Source organism: Bidens hawaiensis, unplaced genomic scaffold (genome assembly GCF_021521415.1).
Source record: "Bidens hawaiensis isolate Kalapana, Puna unplaced genomic scaffold, B.hawaiensis_p1.1 tig00013988_1, whole genome shotgun sequence".
Taxonomy (NCBI): domain Eukaryota; kingdom Viridiplantae; phylum Streptophyta; class Magnoliopsida; order Asterales; family Asteraceae; genus Bidens; species Bidens hawaiensis.
The window spans coordinates 260,150-282,195 of NW_027492200.1; the positions used below are offsets into that span (position 1 = coordinate 260,150).

General features: G+C 36.1%; 2 protein-coding genes and 3 pseudogenes across 4 annotated transcripts; 3 read left to right on the forward strand and 2 right to left on the reverse strand.

Annotated features, from left to right (window-relative positions):
- The first annotated feature begins 576 nt into the window (after positions 1-576).
- On the forward strand, positions 577-3,733 carry LOC143545646 (uncharacterized). The gene is made up of 5 exons (XM_077037491.1): positions 577-1,186; positions 1,790-2,039; positions 2,107-2,262; positions 2,346-2,582; positions 3,349-3,733. Exons 1-5 carry the CDS (start codon positions 1,122-1,124, stop codon positions 3,508-3,510), a joined length of 870 nt encoding a protein of 289 aa, XP_076893606.1. The 5' UTR covers positions 577-1,121; the 3' UTR covers positions 3,511-3,733.
- A 5,048-nt stretch (positions 3,734-8,781) lies between these two features.
- LOC143545634 (uncharacterized) lies at positions 8,782-11,381 on the forward strand (annotated as a pseudogene).
- A 214-nt stretch (positions 11,382-11,595) lies between these two features.
- LOC143545635 (uncharacterized) lies at positions 11,596-12,680 on the reverse strand (annotated as a pseudogene). Its single transcript, XR_013137466.1, has 2 exons — positions 11,993-12,680; positions 11,596-11,873 (listed from the first exon to the last, which is right to left on the reverse strand). The product of XR_013137466.1 is annotated as an uncharacterized LOC143545635 (transcript).
- A 2,338-nt stretch (positions 12,681-15,018) lies between these two features.
- On the forward strand, positions 15,019-18,601 carry LOC143545647 (uncharacterized; annotated as a pseudogene). The gene is made up of 4 exons (XR_013137470.1): positions 15,019-15,137; positions 16,162-16,967; positions 17,639-17,776; positions 18,402-18,601. The product of XR_013137470.1 is annotated as an uncharacterized LOC143545647 (transcript).
- A 735-nt stretch (positions 18,602-19,336) lies between these two features.
- Positions 19,337-21,684, reverse strand: LOC143545631 (uncharacterized). The gene is made up of 4 exons (XM_077037481.1): positions 21,238-21,684; positions 20,299-20,751; positions 19,996-20,170; positions 19,337-19,884 (listed from the first exon to the last, which is right to left on the reverse strand). Exons 1-4 carry the CDS (start codon positions 21,682-21,684, stop codon positions 19,337-19,339), a joined length of 1,623 nt encoding a protein of 540 aa, XP_076893596.1.
- Between the last annotated feature and the right edge of the window lie 362 nt (positions 21,685-22,046).

Consider the following 22,046-nt stretch of genomic DNA (forward strand, 5'->3'; position numbering starts at 1 on the left):
CTAATGCTTTGATAGTGGATGCTAATATTTATAAATGGAGATTTCTGTTCACGAGTCGAACTGAACCTACTCAGATCAACGTAAACTTGGCTCGTCACAAGACAAGCCGATCGAGCCAAGCCAAGCCGACTCGTTTAAAATCGAGTAGATTTCAAGCAAGCTATTATTTCTGAGTTTCTTTTTTTGGAAAGCTTAGAGATATTTGAACAACTTAAAGTGTAGCATGATTGGAGTCTATGTCCCACCAATTAATTATTTGTGACAATATATATTCGTGTATTTTAAGCAAAAGCTATAACTTTAATAAAATATAAACCAGTACAAAATAAGTTCCATCAACATTTCAATATTAAAACAACTATATTACTAAATGCATATTTTTATTGGGATGATTATTTTTGTCACTTGGTGAATTATTTGGATATTGTCACTTGATGATTATTTTTGTCACTTGGTGAATTATTTGGATAAAATATAAACCAGTACAAAATAAGTTCCATCAACATTTGTTTGATAGTGCTGGAACTATATTGACAACATAAAATCATGTGATGTTTTAGTGTAACAAAGATTATCTTCTATATATCTTGTTCAGATTAATTGATTGACATCAAGGGTGAACAATGTCACTTTGTAGTCAACTTTTGTTGTTCTTACTAGCAATCACATTATGGGCAACAAGTGATCAAACTTCCAAAACTCACATAACACCCGAACACACGTTAAAATCGAAGGTGTATAAATCACCTAAGATAACCCAATACCCGGGTTCGGTCTCAAACAAATATTACTACAACATTGAGTTCCCAAAAGGTCATATTGCTATAAAGAGTTTCGATGCCGAAATTGTTGATGAAAATGGAAATCCTGTCTCTCTTAAAGAAACTTATCTCCATCATTGGGTGGCATAGAATTATTACATACGTAAAGGCGGTAATCCAGGGTTTAACAAATCGGATTTCATCTTGGCTGGGAACTCCGGAGTATGCAATGATCATCTTGTTCCCCAGGTTTGGGGATTAGGAGCTGAAACACGAAAAATATCCACGTATATTCCTGACCCTTATGCTATCGAAGTGGGTAATCCGTTGCACATTCCTGATGGATATCTAGAGCAATGGATGTTTAATATCCACGCTATTGACACTCGGAGTGCAATAGATGTACTTGGATGTGCTGAATGCAGGTATCGTGTAATTAATTTATAGAATTTTATTACAAGTATCGTATGTGTAAAATGGTAACGAAGATAGGTATGTCTAATGAAAATAAAAAGGTAACACGGTCGAATTTACCTAGAATTCATGATATAATTAAGTTAACATGCATGGGTTGTATTAAGTTTTAAAAAATGAATGTGTGATGTTTTTGTTTAAGTTTTTAGATTATAGGGATTTTAAGTCATTTTTTGACTAGGTAAACTTATAAGGATTCGCTAAATTTGATTTTTTTAACGTGTGACGGTTTTTGTCAGAGGTTTTTATACAACATTTTGTTAACAAGGTAATTTGTATGGATGCCCGTTAAATCGATTTTGTGATGGCTTTCGTCTTTAAAATTTTTTTCGGGTTTTGTTAGCAAAAATAACTTACTGAAAGTCAGCATGGTCAAACTTAGTGAAAAGTCAACATAGTATAGAATGTCAACATGGTCAAACTTTCTTAAAAGTCAAAGTCAAAGTCAAAGTTGCTTAAAAGTCAACAAACATACCAAATCATATAACCCTTTTGTGGTATTATTAATTACTAAATCTCTCTATGATTACCATGTTATCTGTTTTGAAATGCAGATGTGACTTGTTTAACATCACGGAGGACGAATACATTCGGTTGATGGATCTGAATTACGGGGGAGGGAAATATTGTTGCTACGATGGAGCGCAATGCCAAGTGAAAAACGAGCTTAAAAATTTTAAAAGAGACGTTTACATGAAGTACACAATTGAGTGGGTTGATTGGAGTGACTCGATTATACCTGTTAAAGTCTATATGTTTGATATCACCGATACTTGGCAGCACACGGGAATCCATAATTGCACCGTAAGTTGAATCGTATCAAAATTCAAATTTTGTTATCTTTATAGATAATTAAACTGTTATTCTATAGATCGAGTACGATATCAAAAAACCTACTACTGAAGTAGCTACTACTGACTTCACCGGTACCAAAAGGTCAACGGTGACCTTCCCAGTTGCTGGTGACGTCATTTATGGTGTCGGACACCAGCATATTGGGGGAACAGGAACCGCTCTATATGGAGAGGTAAAGTTTTCGGTTTTAAAAGTTGGATACTTATTATTATGGTCTAGAATGCATTTTAAAAGAGAAAATTTTAATTTACTTAGGATGGAAATATTATATGCATGTCTAAACCGATATACGGGCAAGGAAACAGTGTAGGAGATGAAGCGGGTTACGTTGTAGGAATGTCGACGTGTTATCCTGAACCGGGGTCCGTGAAGATAGCTAAAAATGAAGCTTTAACTTTCGAGGTTAATTATAGCAGTGAAAAGAGTCATACTGGAGTTATGGGACTCTTTTATATTCTTGTTGTTGAGTCTTCCTTGGAGTTGAATGATCTAGTTCAAGTATGATTTCTACCCTCTTTTTGAGTATTAAAACAAGGGAAAATTCTCAAAATGGTCAATTTTGACTAACATATTCCAAGAACAGCTACGGTTTCGGAAAAATTTCCAAATTAGCCATATTATTCTGTCAGATCAGACATAAACAAGAAATGATCCGACAGATTTGTATAGCCCATCATATGTTGACATGTATTGAAATTTTCCCGCGAATTCGGCTGATTATGAAAGTTTTCGACGGATTCGTGAGGTAGCATGCGTAATAATAAACAGTCGTGTCCAACAGTGCAGTTCATGATTCTGTCTAATCCGATTGTTTAATCCTTCCGTCGGATCAGACGGCTCTTTAACGAAAGATATGATCTGATAGAAGAATTAATCTGAACAAGATATATAAAATGTTAACTATCTTCAAGACGAGAGTTAAAATTGGAAAATGTAAGTCAAAATTTACTATTATAAATTTTCCCGTAGAACAATTGATATGGCACATCGGTTTAGTCTAATGTTTCATAATACGTTAAATATCCAAAACACTCTTCAATATAGATAAATAAAAATACTTTTTGAAAGAAAGTTATTACTATGTTATATAGTACAATTCTAAATATGAGACTAATGGAACAATCTTATTCTCTTTTATTTATTGTCATTTTTTATTTATTATTTACTAAGTTTCTAAATTCTAACTGTAATTTAGTCGCATAAACAATTGTTGTACTTGTAATTCTCTCATCACAAAAGCAATAATAATATATCATAGTTGCGGTCTCAGTCTGTGGATGTAGGTCAGCAAGAATCAAAGATAGCAAAATGCATGTGGGGTATAGTTGTGCTAGCAACTTTTGTTGTTGTTTTAATTGCTTATCGACAAAGAAAGCAAGATGGGGATGGGTACCAACCTATTGTACCTTTGAACATGTAATTTATATGACCCGTGACAACCTTTGTCGGTTGGTAAATCTATGGAAAAATAAAGATCTTCGATTCCAAGTTAACGTTTGGAAGGTTAACTTAATTGGAGTTTATGTGCATTTCATGTAGATTATTACTTCAAATAATTATGATTTTGTGATTCTTATGTTTGATAATTTCCAAACTAGATTTTGGTTTATTACATGATTTGTTTGGTACTCTTTTATGATTGTTTTGATTTGATCATTATATTATATCATGTCATGTCATGTCATATCAGTTAAAAGATTAATATATTTCTTGTAGGCGAGTTAAGTTCATATATCTCAATGTTTGGTACAATATGTAGTAACATGTATATGTGATGAGTATATGTAAAACAGATCAAACCATCAAGAAATCACATATTTCAACATCGTCTTGTGTATGATACGCCGGCTAGTGTATCATATATGTAGCAACATGTATCTATGATGAGTATACCCCAATGGCGAATTTTCGACTTCTTCAAAAACTCGTACGTACAATGTGTTAACACTTCTAGTTTCAAGATTTATGTTGAAATATATGTTGCTTATTCAACATTAAACAAATGTTATATGCTATATGGTGATCGATTTCATTCTATATGTTGGTTACTCTTGTTTTTTGCGTCTGTGTTTCATGATTAGATGAGAACAGTGGATGGTTACGTATCTTTTATATACGAGAGAAAGAAGAGGAGCGGATTAATCTTATCGGTCTTCATTCGTCTAATGCATTTCATCTCCATTCTTGTTTTTAAGTCATCTTCGTTTTATCTTTATGATTGGTAAATTTCTCTTCAGTTTAGTTGGGTTGATCGTGTGTAACGATCATTCTTCATCATATTAGTTGGTCTTCCTAATATGAAGTTATTCATCAATAGAAGATTTGGGCGTATTTCTTGGTTACGTGATTAGATATGAGGTTTGCTAACAATTTGCATATCATTTAATAGAAAAGGCGTATTGTTTTTTTTTATTAATCTCGACTATCGTCTTTTGGTCGTTGTCGGTCCGTAAATTGGCTGATATCCATCTCACATTTTATCATACGTGTTCCCAGCGGTCCATGACTAACGTCTTTAGTTGAAGGTGTTGGGTCAATTGTTGTTTGGCTCAAGTGTAAGGCCCAACCCAAGTATTAGGTTTTATTATATTTGGTAATGTTTTGACTAGCAAGTTAGGTTAGTCCTATATAAACCGAGTTATGGTTAGACATTAGGTGAGTTTGGTGTAACCGAGTTAGGGATCATCAAGAGTCAAACCGGGTTAGGGTTTCAGGGTTTGTAATCAGTTTTTTGAGTGAGATTTTCTGATTAATATAAACGAGTTATTCGTTTAATATTCGTGTGTTGATTATCGATACGGGACTTGAATTGGTATCAGAGCCAAGTTCAAGAAATCGATAATCGAATTAACTTTGATCGGCGGTGAGGCGGATCAACGGTGCAATGATAAGCGGCGAGCGGTGGCTTGAGGAGGAGCTATCAATCGGTGCGTATTGGAACCAGGTTGGGTTTCCGAATCGGGGTCTTGTGCGGGGAACGTGAAGAACAAGGTCGATTGGTTTGATCGTTGGTTTTGGAGTTTAGCTAGGAAACCAGCTCCGGGTTGCCGTAGTGTGTACGATCGGAAGTTGGGACGAAAGAATTGTGGCTGTCGCAATTGGATTCCCGGCGTCGTTTTAAGTTTTCACAATTTATTGAGTTGGTTGCTTTTGTGATTAAATTATTGCACAAAAGTTATAAAAGTCAAAAAAGTGGGTCTGCACTTTGAAATTTAAACAGGTTACGAAGAATTCAAAAGAAAAGAAAATAATAGTTTAATTTATTATTTTTGGATTGTAGAAAGCAAAAGTGAACAGGGGTTTTTGGTTTTTGTTTGAAGACAACTATTGGTGATTGAATTTTTCGAGAGATATTTATAACCGGGTTTTTGTCAGTAAACGGGTTTGTATTTGTTCCAACGAAGTGGAGCAAGGGTGTTCGACAACATTAATGGCAGGTGATAAAGAAGAGCCAACAATCCAACCCAAAGCGAGTGGGGGATATCGTTGCAAGTTCCAAAGCTGAATGGAACTAATTACATCACATGGGCGATTGTGGTGGAAGCGATCTTAGATGATCAAGAGTTATGGGAAGTTGTTCAACCGAATGAGGGTGCGGTTATTGATGCGAAGAAGAATAAAACGGCAAGGTCGTTTTTGTTCCAAGTTATGGAAGGTAATATTCTTCTTCAGGTTTCTCAATACAAGAATGCTCGAGAAATATTGGCGGCTTTGAAGGCACAGTTTGTTGGGGCCGAGCGAGTTCAAAAGGCTCGACTACTAACGTTGAAAAGTGAATTTTAGAAACTCAAGATGGCAGAAAACGAAACTGTTGACGAGTTCGAGGGAAAAATAACCGGTATGGTTTCAAAGGCAACGGGTCTTGGTCAAGTATTCGAGTAAGATGTCTTGGTGAAGAAGTTACTGGAAGCGGTTCCAGACAAATACTTCAACTTGGTAGCATCAATCGAGCAAACGGTTGATCTTGATAGTATGAGGTTTGAAGATGCTGTTGGAAGACTTAAGGCGTTTGAGGAACGTCTACGAGGGAGAGAACGCGCTTCAAATTCACAAGGTCAGTTACTTTTCAATCGGTCGGAAAGTAATTATAAAGGCAAGTCGTATGATCAGTCCGGTAGCCGAGGTAAGGGTTGGCCAAGTTCGCGGGGACGTGGAAAAGGCCGTGAAACCGGAGGTCAAGATCGGGATGATGAAGATCAAGATGGTTGTGAAAACCGAGATGGTCAACATCATGGGTCAAGGTATACGGGTCAAAGAAAGGATCGTCAATGGAGAAGAAAGGATATGTCACAGGTTCAGTGTTTCCATTGTGATGAGTTTGGTCACTTTGCGTCTACGTGTCCGGAACGTATGAAGAAAAAGGAAGAATCTAACTTGAACAAAATTGATGATTTTGATCCAAGTTTATTTATGACAAAAGGTGATTAAAAAACGGTTTTTCTGAATGAAGGCGGTGTGATTCCAAAGCGTTTCGAAACCGAACCGATGGAGAATGATGTTTGGTATCTCGACAACGGAGCATCGAATCACATGACGGGTAATAAAGCGTACTTTTATGAGCCGAATGAAAAAGTTACGGGAACGGTGAAGTTTAGAGATGAATCTTGTATTGATATTCGGAGAAAAGGGTCGGTCTTAATTGAAGGAAAAAAGGGGGAGCAATGTTTGTTGACCGATGTCTACTACATCCCGAGCTTACAGTGCAATATCATAAGTCTTGGTCAAGCAACAGAAGGTGGATGCGAGATTCACATGAAGCATGATTTGCTAACCATTAAAGATGATACAGGTAAGCTTTTGATGAAGGTGACAAGGACCAAGAATCGATTATACAAGATTAATCTCAAGATAACAAGTCCCGGTAAACGAGTTATAAGTGGAATGAAGAATTTTGCAAGTAGGGATCTTCAAAGTATTGGACTGAAAGAAGACGAGCCGGTTACGAGTCAGATTCCAATTAAAGATCCAAGTTTCAAAATTCAAAGTCCAAAGAAGAGAGTTCAAGAAACTAAACGTGTGGTCAAGAAAGTGATTCAAGCCCAAGGGAAGGCGTCTAATGATCAAACGAAGCAAGTGTGTCTTTTAGCCAAGTGGAGCCGAAAGAACATTGCAAGAGATCATGAAAAGCCTCGGGAGAATCAAGAGAATGATGACAAGCGTGAACTTGAAGACTCGCCAATTTCAAGTAGGAAATTAGGGGGTGAGTCGGGTGACTCGGGTACAACAATTGCGGGGGTGATTGTTGGGTCAATTGTTGTTTGGCTCAAGTGTAAGGCCCAACCCAAGTATTAGGTTTTATTATATTTGGTAATGTCTTTACTAGCAAGTTAGGTTAGTCCTATATAAACCGAGTTATGGTTAGACATTAGGTGAGTTTGGTGTAACCGAGTTAGGGTTCATCAAGAGTCAAACCGGGTTAGGGTTTGAGGGTTTGTAATCAGTTTTTTGAGTGAGATTTTCTGATTAATATAAACGAGAGTTATTCGTTTAATATTCGTGTGTTGATTATCGATACGGGACTTGAGAAGGTCGCCGGAAAAACGTTTTTGTTGTCCCAAATATCTTTGTAACCTTATATTGGACCTTTTGGGAATCTTTTTCTAATAAAGCCCCAATTATTGAGGTCTTCGGAACTCTAGAACCATCGTCGGAATTGGTTGGTGGTACTCAAGTAGTGGTGGTGGTGGTGTTTGGTTGAGTTTTCCGGCAAAAAATGTGACTTCCTGGCCAAAAGAGCTTTTCCGGCGACCTGCATATAACGGCGTTACTATTCTGTTAGTCATGGACCGTTGTGAACATATACATTAAAAGAGAGGACCGTCGACATCTAACTCATTAGTTAGAAACTTAGGACCGGCAGCAACCAAAAAATGATAATTTATATTAATAAAAACCAATACATCAATAGATCGAAAAGTATAACAATATACAGAAATAAAAGTAAATAATATGAAATTGGGTGGAAAGTCTCGTACCATTCGTGGAAACTCTTTATAAACAAAAATACAAAAATTGACATTAAAGACGAAATTGAGTTGAAAAACCACCTATAGTTTCTTGAAAAAGAACCATAATAATACAATAAGAGCATAATAAATGAACGATTCAACTTCATGGAAAGTTTGCAATGAAAACCCAAGAAATTTTATTATAGTGGTCAGGGATTTTCTCAATGTATACTCACATGGGCCGATTGGGATTTTTATACTATAATAAATTAATAATAATACTAAAGGAGAAGATTCACAGAGGACAGCCGACCCCTTACTAGAAGTGTAGGTCCGCCCCGCCCCTAAAAATTTGTGGTACCATTAGTAGAAAAACAAACGAAAATAAGATGATAAAATTGAAATTAAATGACGAAATTGAGTGGAAAAGTCTCATACAATTCCTAGAAAAAATGTAATATTAGTATAAAAATAAAAAAAAAATGAAACACGGTATAAGGTCTCATACTATTCGATGAAGAAACATGGTAGATACCAAGAAGTTTTCACTTAAAAATTAAGCAGCCAGTGTCCATATATAAAATACATGAAATCCTCTTTGAGACAGTAGTATTTTTGATAAAAGGTTTGCAAAAGTAGTGTTTTCTTTTTTAATTGTAAAAGTAGTGAGTTTGGTGTTGCTACTTTTACACACACAAAAAAAAAGGTTTCTAAAGTATACATACACTTTTTTATTTTATCACATGGCAATTACTGAATGGGAGGTTATGCAAGCAATAGTAGAAAATAACACAACTGCATTTAGTAATATGGTTGAACAAGATGAACAAGTGATTGAACGAAGATTTGCAAACGATACGGTGTTACACCTAGCTTCAAGGCTCGGGAATGCTGAAATGGTATCAGTTATTCTGGAACTAAGGCCAGAAATGGTGGCTGAGGAGAATGATAAATCAGAGACGCCAATCCACAAAGCGTGTCGAATGGGATATGAGAAGGTGGTGAAGTTGCTAAGGAGAAGAACCAATGGGTGGCTACCAAGCTTAACCTTGACAACAAAAATGCCTTGTTCCTGGCTTGTAGCTATGGGCACTTTGAGATTGTCGAGTTCTTTCTCAACAACTCCAGTTGGTTGTTGAACATCGTACATGATGGATCTTGTTTGCATGTTGCCGTATCCAAAGGCCGAACAGGTATGGGTGTTGATAGATTGTGTTGCTTTAGTTTATGACAAATGTAGGTTGTGCCGTCTCATGGGTAAGATAAATAAGGCCAAGGCTTTAGGCCTCCGGTTTTATAGGGCATCCATCTTAAATACGAGTTATGTATTATAAGCTTTTGAAAGTAGAGTTCTTTTAGAATTTTTAACTCATTGATGGGCCACAAGCCAAGGAGGATTGTTTCATATCTATTATCCCTACATATCATCCATATTCTATCATTCTTGTATATTCTCTAGCACTATACGCATAGAGAAAAGAAAAGAAAAAAGGCCTCAACCTTTTAGTTAGTTTTAGGCCTTCGAGGATGTTGAGCCAGCCCTGAATATAGGAAGAGTTTAAATACAACAGAGCCCAATGCCTATAAATAGCTCTGTTATAAGTGAGATTTTACTGAAACTTTTATTCATTTGTTTGTTTATAGTGATATTGCCTATTGGCTCAATTCTTGTTGGTAATGCAGATATTGCTAAAAGGTTGCTAGAAAATGTGCCGGAGCTTGCTCAGGAGCGCATAAATGGGTCCTTGGCGTTGCATTGTGCTTGCAGAAGGGGGCAACTAGAAATTGCAACATTGCTCTTAAGTATGGACCCTGACCAAGCTTTACAATTCGACGAAAATGGCTACACGCCCTTACACCTAGCTGCTATCAACGGGAGCGTGGCAATCTTAAAGGAGTTTGCATGCGTAGCTCCTTTATCATTCCATGTTCAGTCAAAACATTGAGAAAATGCTTTGCATTTTACCATAAGACACAATAAGTTTGATGCCTTCAAATTTGTGTATGGTGTCCTCAAGGGGACACACCTTCTTTCCCGGCCGGACAAATTTGGTAACACCATTCAGCGTCTTGCTCAAAGGGATGGTTTTCTCCAGGCGAGTTTTATTTCAGTTGTTATACATGATGAAGATTCAAATAATCAATCCGTCTTTATTTTATAATGGGCTGTTATATTCAAACACCACCCCATGGTGTATTAACGACTCTATACGGCTCGTATAGGGGCTATACGAGTCGTATAACCCTCACATGACTAACTAATGTACGGATGACAACTTTTCTAGTCTATACGGGTCGTATAGCCCCTATACGAGCCGTATAGGCTTCAAACACCTGACACTCTCCATCACAAAATGACAAAATTTTGCACCTATACGGCTCATATAGCCCCTATACGAGCCGTATAGGCGCATATGGTGTCCAAATAACCTATGTGGTGTGGGAATAACCTTTGCCTTTTAGGAATTAGGACATTAATATCATTGATGTAATCATTGCAGTTCGCAGAGTACATCACGACGGAAACACAAGTGTCGAATGATGATCAAACGGTAGGGAATCACAGTAACATCCTTGATTCAACCGAACTGCCAACAAATGACATGAACATAGAGGCGTCCGGAATTCATGCACAAGAACTATGAACAATATAAATAACAGTGTCCATGGTCAAGATATCAGACATGAAGAGGAACAAGAAGAAGAAGAAATTAAAGATGGCAGGAATATGCCAAAAAGAGAGCATTTAGAATTACACAGAGAGGCGCTACAAAACGCAAGGAACACAATTACAGTAGTGGCCATTCTGATGGCAACAGTCACGTTTACAGCCGGCGTGAATCCTCCTGGTGGCGTGTACTAGGAAGGGCCTCTAAAGGGCAAGGCGATAATGGGCAGAACTAAAGCTTTCAAAGTCTTTGCAATCAGTAATCACATTGCACTGTTTGTATCTCTTTGTGTTGTCGTAGTGCTAATCAGCATTATCCCTTTCAAGAGAAAGGCACTTAACATGATACTGGCGGTAGCTCATAAGGTAACGTGGGTGGCGTTATCGTTCATGGCTGTGTCATATGTTGCGGCAACTTGGGTTATCATGCCAGTGCCCCATGATAGCCACAGTCATAGAATGAACTGGATTTTAGCAGCTTTACTGTCTATATGTGCTGCGAGTCTCGGGTGCACTTTCTTTGGCTTAGGGATTAGGCTTATAAGAGACCGGTTGAAGAAATCCAAGTGGCTTAAGGAAAGGCGTCAACGTGAAATCGAAGTGTTTGGTACGCGCTCCTTCTCTACAAATTCGGATGTTTTAAGTCACCACTCAAGTGGATTTCATGCCCTCTGATTATAATCACCCTCGTATGTCATCGTTTTTTATGTTTTTGCTTATTTATTGAACTGGCATATATTATGAATTTATTATGTCATGTTAGCATTTGTATTGATGTATATTTAAGTATGCATTGTGATATTACAAAAAAAGTGTTCTAGAAATATAGCATGTAATCAAACATTAAACTGAACACATGATATGCAATGAAACCAGATACATTTCTTGACAATATGGCAAATGAATGAAGGGCGGAAATCTTACTTAAGCCGGACCAATCAGTTTTTAAAAATACGCCGCAACAAGAATATAGAAGAGCCCCAAAACTCCAGTATGCCTCTTTTTACTGCTGCAATTAGACTCCAAAGTTATAGATTCGCCTTTAGTTGTCTTCACTGATCCCGGTTTAGGATAACATGTAGGCATTCCTACAATGTAACCATCTTTGTCTCCTATATCTTTTCCTTTCCCGTATATAGGTTTAGATGTACAAATAACGCGTCCATCCTGAATAAAAAACGTAACTTTTACTTCACATTTCAAAATGTATACGTTAAAACATAATAATAATAATAATAATAATAATAATAATAATAAATAATAATTGATTAAAGAAACATGTATACCTCTCCATAAAGATTACAACCTATTCCTCCATTATATTGTAGTGCAAAACCATAAACAACATCACCACCAGTTGGAAAATTAACACTTGACCTTCTGGTAGCAACTCCGGTTGCAGATATTTCAACATCGTACTCGAACTATAAGGTTTAAACGCTTAACTGTTAGCAAAAATATTCGAAATTTTATTTAAAAAACTGTTGTGTTTGGCTAACTTACAAGATAATCATGGACTCATGTGTGCTGCGCCAAGTATCAGTAACATCTAATATAAACACTTTAACAGGAACTATGGACTCACTCCAATCAACCCACTTAACCGTGTACTTAAAGTAAACGTTTCTTTCGACACTTTGAAACCCGTTTTTCACTTTGCAATGTGTTCCATCATAGCAACAGTACAACCCGCCCGCATAATCAGGTTTCAAAGGCTGACCGTCTTTATCCTTTGTGACATTATATAACTCACATCTACACTCATTACACCCCATTACATCCACTGTCCCTTGAGTATCAATCGCGTGGATATTAAACATCCATTACTCTTCATATCCAGCATGAACGTTGAGTGGATTACCCACTTCGATCAATCCCATACGAATCAGGAACATATGGTTGCAGTCCCTGGACGTAAGTCAGCTTAGACCGAACCACATAAATCCTTATGATTTTAACTTTTTTGCAGTTCATCTATGTGTGTGTGTTGCAACCCGATCCTGACAATATTAATTTTTCTAGCACCTTTTGCTCGCAAAATTTGTCGGTTGGTAAACCTATGAAAAATATAAAGATCTTTGTTTCCAAGTTAATGTTCGGAAGGTTAACTTAAGTTGAGTATATGTTTATTTCATGTAGGTTACTTCTAATAATTATGATTTTGTAACTTATGTTTGATATTTTCCAAACTAGAGTTTGGTTTATTACATGATTTGTTTGGTACTCTTTTATGATTGTTTTGATCAGTCTATCCTATCATAGGCAAGTTAATTTCATATATCTCAATTGAAGACGTTAATATTGAATTTTGGAGATAAAGATCAAACATGTTATAGATAATAATTATTGGTGAATTATTTATTAAGTATTTATATTTTAATTAGTAATAATATTTGGTTATTTTTATTAATTTATATGCAGGTTTCCTAGTTTGAGTCTAGTTAAGAGTCTTGATGAGCAAGTTAAAGTTTTAGTATAGATAGATGGTTAGGGGTTTTGTATTTTGTATGTTTGGTTTTATAATAATAAAAAGAGTCTAACAAGTTGTTCAATCTCGTGTTTATGTGTTCGATCAAGGGCCTGATTTCTAACATCAATGATTAGTATGGATATGTAATAACATGTATATATAATGAGAATACGTGCCACGGATCAAGCTATCAAAAAAACATCATGTGTATGATACGTTGTCAGTGTATCATACACCCAACCTAGTCTTCTTGACGTATGTGGTATGTAAACCAGATGGGTTGGCGTATGATACGCACAATGTTTTCTATTGCTAGATGTCAGAAATATACGGTTAAGTTGAAGACACATTTAACCTTGGAACATGATACGTTTTGATATTGGAATGGTCACTCAGGTTGGTAGCATGATGGTTCAAAGGTTTCCTAGTCTTATGTTTTATTATTTAACCGGTGCAAAGTGTAATGCCGTTTGGGTATCAGTTAACCCGAGTAGCCCGAAAAATAAATTTATCGATTCTAGCATTGAGCGAAGGGTTATACATATGATTCAGTGTTACATGTCAATCCTAGTCTATGGGTGCAAACTATCCGAGCCAACTCGTTAGCTACTTGAGAATGATTCATTAAAAGCTCAAAGCGAGCTGAGCTTAACAAGCTGGAGCCTTTAAATAAGTTTGTTTAAGCTTGAGCTTCATTATCAGGTTTGAGCTAGAGCCAAAACTAGCCTATCATATATATACCTTTTTATTTAATGTACTAACTATATATTTATATAAAATTACAATAAGAAAAACAAAATAATATATATGCATATATAAATTATAATGAAAGAATAAATAAAAATAACTAAAAGTTAGTGTATATAAGTTAATCAATAGATAATAAATGAGTAGAGCCTAAGTCAAATTCAAGTTTAATAAAAAGTCACACAAACCAAGCTCATGCTAGCTATAGGAAAAAGAACTCAAAGCTAGCTAGCACAGCTCGAGCTCGTGTAACTTAAAATGGACCGATTCTTTTTAATAACCCACTAAGAGCATCCACAACAAGGAACAAATACTTGTGTTTGGATATATGTGTCACCTACAAACTTGAGAAGATGCAAACTTAATTGTTGTAGCTAAAAGTTTGTTCAATTGCGTTTGTACTATCAAACTTTAAACAAACTGACACAATGGATATTTCAAAAAGTTATATATTAGAAAAGATATATATTTTGACAATTAACATATCTCACATATGACAAGCTCCACACTTCATTGGTGAATCTTTTTTTGCTTTTTTAATGTGCGTGTTTCATTTTTATGTTTAATGTATTTTATTTTTTAGATACTTTATTTTTAAATTTATATTTCTTAAACCTTTAATATATCATTTAAATATATATGAATCATTAAAACTAAATTTGTTATTAAAGTAATTTAATTAGATATAATAAATTAATTGTAGAGGTAGGTGATGATGTAACAGTTTGTTATGATTTGTTATTGTGGAATAAAATGTGAGTTTTTAAGAAAAGTTTGGAATCTAATGTGACGTTTATGTAACGGTTTTTAAAGATTTATTGTTATGAATGCTCTAACATCCCTTGTCAAAGCCATAAACAAACCAAACAGGTATGAATATAGACATATCTTGTTCGTTTATTTAATTTTAACCGAACTTACACGAACATATAATGGAACACGATGTGACATCTACAGTCTCCACCACTTTCAAAGGTGGCTTTGAATTCTGACTACGACACTTATCTGTCTTCTTGTCGTTATCTATTTATTTGCAATCATGCATAAATAAACAATCATTTTCTGCTTATCTATTTTTGCCTTTTTTTCAACAAGCAATTCAAAGCCAAATGCATATTTTCATTTATGAATCACTCAGCAACAGTGTTAACAATCACAAAAACGTACATCAGGCCGTGAAGTTCACAGTATTTTCATTGAGCGCGTGCTTCTAGGTACGCGTAACTTCAACTGGTGTGCATGGGTTGGTTTGGTTCAGGGTTCAGTTATTAGTCTAAACCGAAACCAACTCATCGGTTTATCTAATATTTTACTATCAACCAATAACTCCATAAGTTTTCGTTAATATATTGTTCAGTTATTCGGTTAATTTGTTAGGTTTTGGTTTGGTTACGATTAGCTTCGGTTGATTCGGTTTTCGGGTAATCAGTTTTTAGTTTATTTCGGTTCGATTTTGTTAGTTTTCGGTTTGGCTTCGGTTAACGGTTCAGTTATTAGTCTAAACCGGTTGGTTTGGTTCAGGGTTCAGTTATTAGTCTAAACCGAAACCAACTCATCGGTTTATCTAATATTTTACATCAACCAGTAACTCCGTAAGTTTTCGTTAATATATTGTTCAGTTATTCGGTTAATTTGTTAGGTTTTGGTTTGGTTACGATTAGCTTCGGTTGATTCGGTTTTCGGGTAATCAGTTTTTAGTTTATTTCGGTTCGATTTTGTTAGTTTTCGGTTTGGCTTCGGTTAACGGTTCAGTTAGGAGTGTTAAACGGGTCATGGTCACAAGTCCAACCCGACATGACATGAACTTGAAAATCATGAAAAACACGTGAACCCAAACACATTTAGTATATTCACATATTTAATATTAAAAGTTTACATTTTACAAAAAAAATATACAAATTTATATAAAACGCATAAATTTTAACCTTAAAATATATTGTAACTCTTTTTTAGTATTTAAATGACATAAGATACCCTACTAATTTAATTTATTATATAAAACATTTTAAAAAAATATATTATCATAAATAGGTTAATGGTCGACCCACGAACCAAATGGGTTGACCCGAACCCAGCCCGTTTAGTTAAGATGGCTCAACTCAAATACGTGTCATGTTAGTGTCGTGTTAGAAACGGTTCGGTCATTTATCAAGAAATCATGATTTATTTATACATTCATACAGATTTTTTTAAATGTTGACAAAAAATATATATGAATTATTTGATTCTTTTCTTCAGAATAATTCAAGTCAAAGGCCAAGCATATGTCACCTGGTACACAATGTGTGTTGTTCTTATTATCCATCATGTCATTGGCAATATGCACTAGCCAAACTAAACCTCATGTAAAACTCAAAAACCTGTTGAAATCAAAGGTATTTTTATCACCAAAAATAACCCAACTTCCGGGTTCGGTTTCAAACAAAACCTACTATGATATCAAGTTCCCAAAAGGTCACATCGCAATAAAAAGTTTCAATGCTGAAGTCGTTGATGAAGCGGGAAAGCCGGTTTCTCTTGAACAAACTTATATTCATCACTGGGTTGTTGTGAGATATTATAAGCGAATTGGCGGTAAAGATTTAATTATTGCGGGGAATTCTGGATTATGTGATCACGGTCGGTCCCAATTCTTTGGAATGGGATCAGAAACACGAAACATCGACGTATGTGCCTGATCCGTATGGGATTGAAGTGGGTAATCCGGTTAATGTGCCTGTTGGGTATGAAGAGAAATGGATACGCGATTGATACTCGTGGGACAGTGGATGTAATGGGGGTGTAATGAGTGTAGATGTGAGTTGTATAATGTGACGAAGGATAAAGACGGTCAGGGTTTGAGAACCGGGTATGTGGGCGGGTTGTATTGTTGTTATGATGGAACACAATGTAAAGTGAGAAGCGGGTTGAAAAGTGTCGAACGAGACGTTTATTTTAAGTATACGGTTAAGTGGGTTGATTGGAGCGAGTCCATAGTTCCGGTTAAAGTGTTTATATTAGATGTTACTGATACTTGGCAGCACACTGGTGTCCATGATTGTCTTGTAAGTTAGCTAGACGCGACGCGTTTTTAGTAAAACTTTGAATGTTTTTGTTAATGTATATTGGTTTGTGTTAATCTTAACTATTGCCTTTTGATCACTGCCGGTCCCAACTAACGAATTGGCTGCTGATGGTCCCAACTTTTAACGTATTTGTTTCTAACGGTCTGCAACTAATAGTTTCTTAACAGCGTTAGTTGCAGGTAGCCGGAAAAACGTTTTTTTGCCAGAAAACTCACATTTTTCCCCGAAAACTCAACATTTCCGTCTCAAACATCTTGGTAACTTCATATCAGACCCTTATGACCCGTTTTCTAGTAAAAGTCCTAATTAGTGAAGTCGCCGGGACCCCAAGAAACATCGTCGGAATCAATTTCTGGTTCTCAAGTGGTGGTGGTTGGTTGGCGGTGAGTCAATTGGTGGTTGTGGCGGTGTTCCGGTGGTGTTTTCGGCTAAAAAGTGTGACTTTCCGGCCAAAAACGTTTTTCCGACGACCTGCAACTAACGACGTTATGATTCTATTAGTCGCAGACTGTTAGGAACTAATACGTTAAAAGTTGGGACCGTCAGCAGCCAATTCGTTAGTTGGGACCGACAATGACCAAAAGACGATAGTTTGAATTAATAAAAACCAATATACATTTTGTTAAAAATTAAAGTTTTAAACGTTGTAGTTCGAGTATGATATCGAAAAATCTACCTACGGAGTTGGTACCAGAAGGTCAAGTGTGAGGTTCCCAACTGGTGGTGATGTTGTTTATGGTTTTGCACAACAGTACATTGGAGGAATAGGTGCTGCTCTTTATGGAGAGGTAAACATTAGGCTATAAACGAACCGAACACTTGAAAAATTGTTCGTGAACTGTTTAGTGGAAAGTTCGTTTGTGTTTGTTCATTTAATAAATGAATGAACATGAACAAGGAATTTCGTTCGATTAACTAATTGAATGAACACGAACAGAGGTCATGTCCGTTCAATTGTGTTCATGAACGTTTGATAATGTGTTCGTTTATGTTTGTTCATTTAAGGTTTTAATATCTTTTTTAATGACTTTTCTAATCTTATTAGATATATTTAAGCAAAATTATTAACTATAAAACAGAAAAATATATGTATTAAATATGTGATTAATTTATATGTAAACTAACATATGGATATGAACATTAAAAAAAACACCAACACAAACTTGGTAGCCGACCAGGCCATTGACACTAAACATTATCGGTTAGGCAAATCAAATAAAACATTTTTTGTATTCATTTGTGTCTGTGAACCGTTCACGAACAAGTTAATTTCCTAAATGAACGAACACAAACAAGAAATTTCGGTTCATTACATCCTTAGGTAACCATGTCTCTTTAATGAATATTATTTAATGCTTTTGTGTCTAAACTAGTATATATATTTTAACGTAAAAAGTTATGATTGTTATTCAGGATGGACGCGTTATTTGCTTGTCTAAACCTATATATGGGAAAGGAAAAGATATAGGGGATATGGTTACATTGTAGGAATGTCCACTTGTTATCCTAAACCGGGATCACTGAAGATAGCTAAAGGCGAATTCATAACTTTGGAGTCTTTACAGCAGTAAACAGAGGCATACCGGAGTTTTGGGGCTGTTCTATCTTCTTGTTGCAGAGTCTTCTTAAAAACTGATTGGTCCAGCTTAAGTAAGACCACACGTTCTAAGAAGTTATTTCTAAACGAATTAGTTTTGCTATCCAACATGCTCAGTGAGTCGCATAAAAAAAAGAAAACACATATATTTGGTTTTGTAGCAATGTTTGGATTGTCAAATCACGCTGCTGTTTTAGTTTCTTAACGAAGAAGAAAACAAAGTAAGGATGGGTACCGGTCTACTGCAACTTGAGCTGCTTCTATCTCTGATTTGAGATAATAGGTATTGGTATGTTATTAATTTTATGAACATAGCTTGATTATGATTATGTAATATATGTTTGAAGTTTCTACAACACGAGTTTAGCTTATTTCAGGGTATTTCTCTCTTTTATGCACAATGTAATCCATATGATACTTACTTGTTTAGTATAATTAACTAACATGTATAGGATTGGAATATGATACACTTGGAATATTCTTCTCAATCTAAGTAACTTTACTGTGCACTTGACCTGTGATCAGAATTCAGAAGGCATGAAATATCTCCCTGAAGAAACTATAAACTTTTGTTCTTGGAAACATATATCAATATAAACGCTCGCATGACTTACTAAATTCCTAACTGAGTACATAAGCATATCAAGGATGGGATACACTGACATAAGTCGGTGATTAGAATCAGAAAGCATGGTATCCACTCCAGGCATGACTATAAGCATCTGAATTTGTTGAAACGGATTCGTTGCTATCACGTTGGAGCCTTAATTTGCTTCAGCCACTTGGATTTCTTCAACCGATCTCTAATAAGCTTTATCCCTAGGCCAAAGAAAGTCGATCCAAGAGTCCCAGCACATGTAGACAGTAAAGATGCTAAAATCCAGTTCATACTGTGACCGTGGCTAGCATGGGGCACTGGCATGATAACCCAAGTTGCCGCAACATATGACACAGCCATGAACGATAATGCCACCCACGTTACCTTATGAGCTATGCTCAGTATCATGATCAGTGCCTTTTTTTTGAAAGGGATAATACTGACTAGCACAACAACAACACACAGGGATACAAACAGTGCGATGTGATTGCTGATTGCATAGATCTTAAAAGCTTGAGTTTTACCCATGATTGCCTTTCCCTTTTGAGGTCCCTCCTGGTACACACCACCAGGAGGATTCACGCCGGCGGTAAATGTGACCGTTGCCATCAGTATGGCCACTAGTGTGATTGTGTTCCTTGCATTTTGTAGCGCCTCTCTGTGTAATTCTAAATGCTCTTTTTTTAGGGTAGTCTTGTCATCTTTGATTTGTCGTTGTTGTTGTTGCTGCTGTTCTTCTTCTTCTTCTTCGTCTTCTTCATCTTCTTCCCGTCTGATCTTTCGTCTGCGGGAATTATTCATATGTCTCATGCGCTCTATTCTCGGGTTTGTTTCATCTTCCGGAAGAGCTCCTTCCACATGAGTTTCTAGTGCATCTACGTAATTGGAAGTGGTAGATGATTCTGTTTCATCAACGATGTCGCTGTAACTCCCTACCATTTGTTCATCATTTGACCCTAGTGTTCCCCTCGCGATGAGCTCTTCAAACTGCAATGAACATCAATGATATAGTCGTGATAAAATAAAGACGGGTTGAATCTTCATCACATAGAACAACTGAACTAGAACTATTAAGTTTACTAGGGTGAAAAGTATAGAGACTAGATAGTTCATGCCTGGAGAAAACATTCCATTTCAGCAAGACGTTCGACAGTGTTACCAAATAGGTCAGCTTGGTAAAGAAGGTGTGTCCCGTTGAGCACACCGTATAAAAATTTGAAGGCATCAAACTTATATTTTATGGTAAGATGCAACACATTTTCTCCATGTTTTGACTGAAGCTGGAATGAGAAAGGAGCTATGGATGCAAACTCCTGTAAGATCTCCACGCTCCCGTTGATAGCAGCTAGGTGTAGCAGCGTGTAGCCGTTTTTATCAAATTGCAAAGCTTGGTCAGGGTCCATCCTTAAGAGAAGTGTTGCAATTTCAAAGTGCCCACTTTTGCAAGCACAATGCAATGCCAATGACCCATTTATGTGCTCCTGAGCAAGACCTGGCACATTTTCTAGCAACCTTTTAACAATAGCTGCATCACCAACAAGAATGGAATTAATATCATTATACAAAGGCTAAAGATTTTATATTTGTGGAATAAATAATTGAGGCTTAGCCAAGGCTTACCGATGGGTGCCCAGTCCAACTCAAAAGTATATAATATATGGTCAGAGAAGAGTGTAACTGTTTGTAAGTGTTTTTTCCATAAATCTTGACCTTAGAAAGTCACTTGAAAGTTCAAGATTTGCATATAGCATGTTTATTGAAATGCAAGCTGTTATTATCTTAGGGGAATGTTCGTGGTCAACCCATTTTTATCGGCATATATGCCCCCCCCCTGAAAAAATATTCTGGATCCGTCACTCGCTGTTCCTATATTTTCTCATATACAAAACCATCAACAATATATGCTATGGTCAACACTTTAGCCATAGCTTTAAACACCCTACTTTCTTATATGGTCAAAACCTAATTATAATTAATCTTTCATCACCTATGTATTTTTATGATCTATAATAAAAATAGAAACAAAAATAACACAATCTAATAATCTATCATACCTGTTTGGCCGAGGCAGCAAGATGCAGACAAGCTACATCATCTATGATGTTTAAACCGGAGTTATCGAGGATGAATTCAGCAATCTTAAAGTGCCCATAGCTACAAGCCAGGAACAAGGCATTCTTGTTGTCACGATTGAGCTTTGTAGCCACCCATTGGCTCCTCTCCATTAGCAACAACTTCACCACCTTCTCATGTCCCATTCGGCACGCTTCATGGATCGGTGTCTCTGATTTATCATTCTCAGCAGCCACCATTTCTGGCCTCAGTTCCAGAATAAGTGATACCATTTCAGCCTTCCCGAGCCTAGAAGCTAGGTGTAACGCGGTGACGTCGTTTCCAAATTTTCGCCCAATTACCTGTTCATCTTGTTCAACCATATTACTAAAGGCAGTTGTGTTGTTTTCTAATATTGCCTGCATAACCACCCATTCAGTAATTGCCATATTGCTACAATGACTAAATAAAGAGTGTCTTTTGTGTATATTTTAGTAAAAAAATAATTAACAAATTCACTGCTTTTGCAAACCCTTTTTCAAATATACTTCCATTTATGTAGAAAATTTTTTGTAATTATATATATGGACACGGCCGCTTCGATCATTATAAGGTGAACAATTCTTTGGATCTGCTGCACCTTCTGAGCACCTTCAACGCATACTGACACCTGTATTATTTAATTTATTTTTCATACTTTTATTACATTTTTCTGGTTTTCTAGGAATTGTACGAGCCCTTTTCCATTTCATTTTTATTTATGCTATCACAGATTTTGCACTCAATTAAATCATTTAATCTTTTTATACTT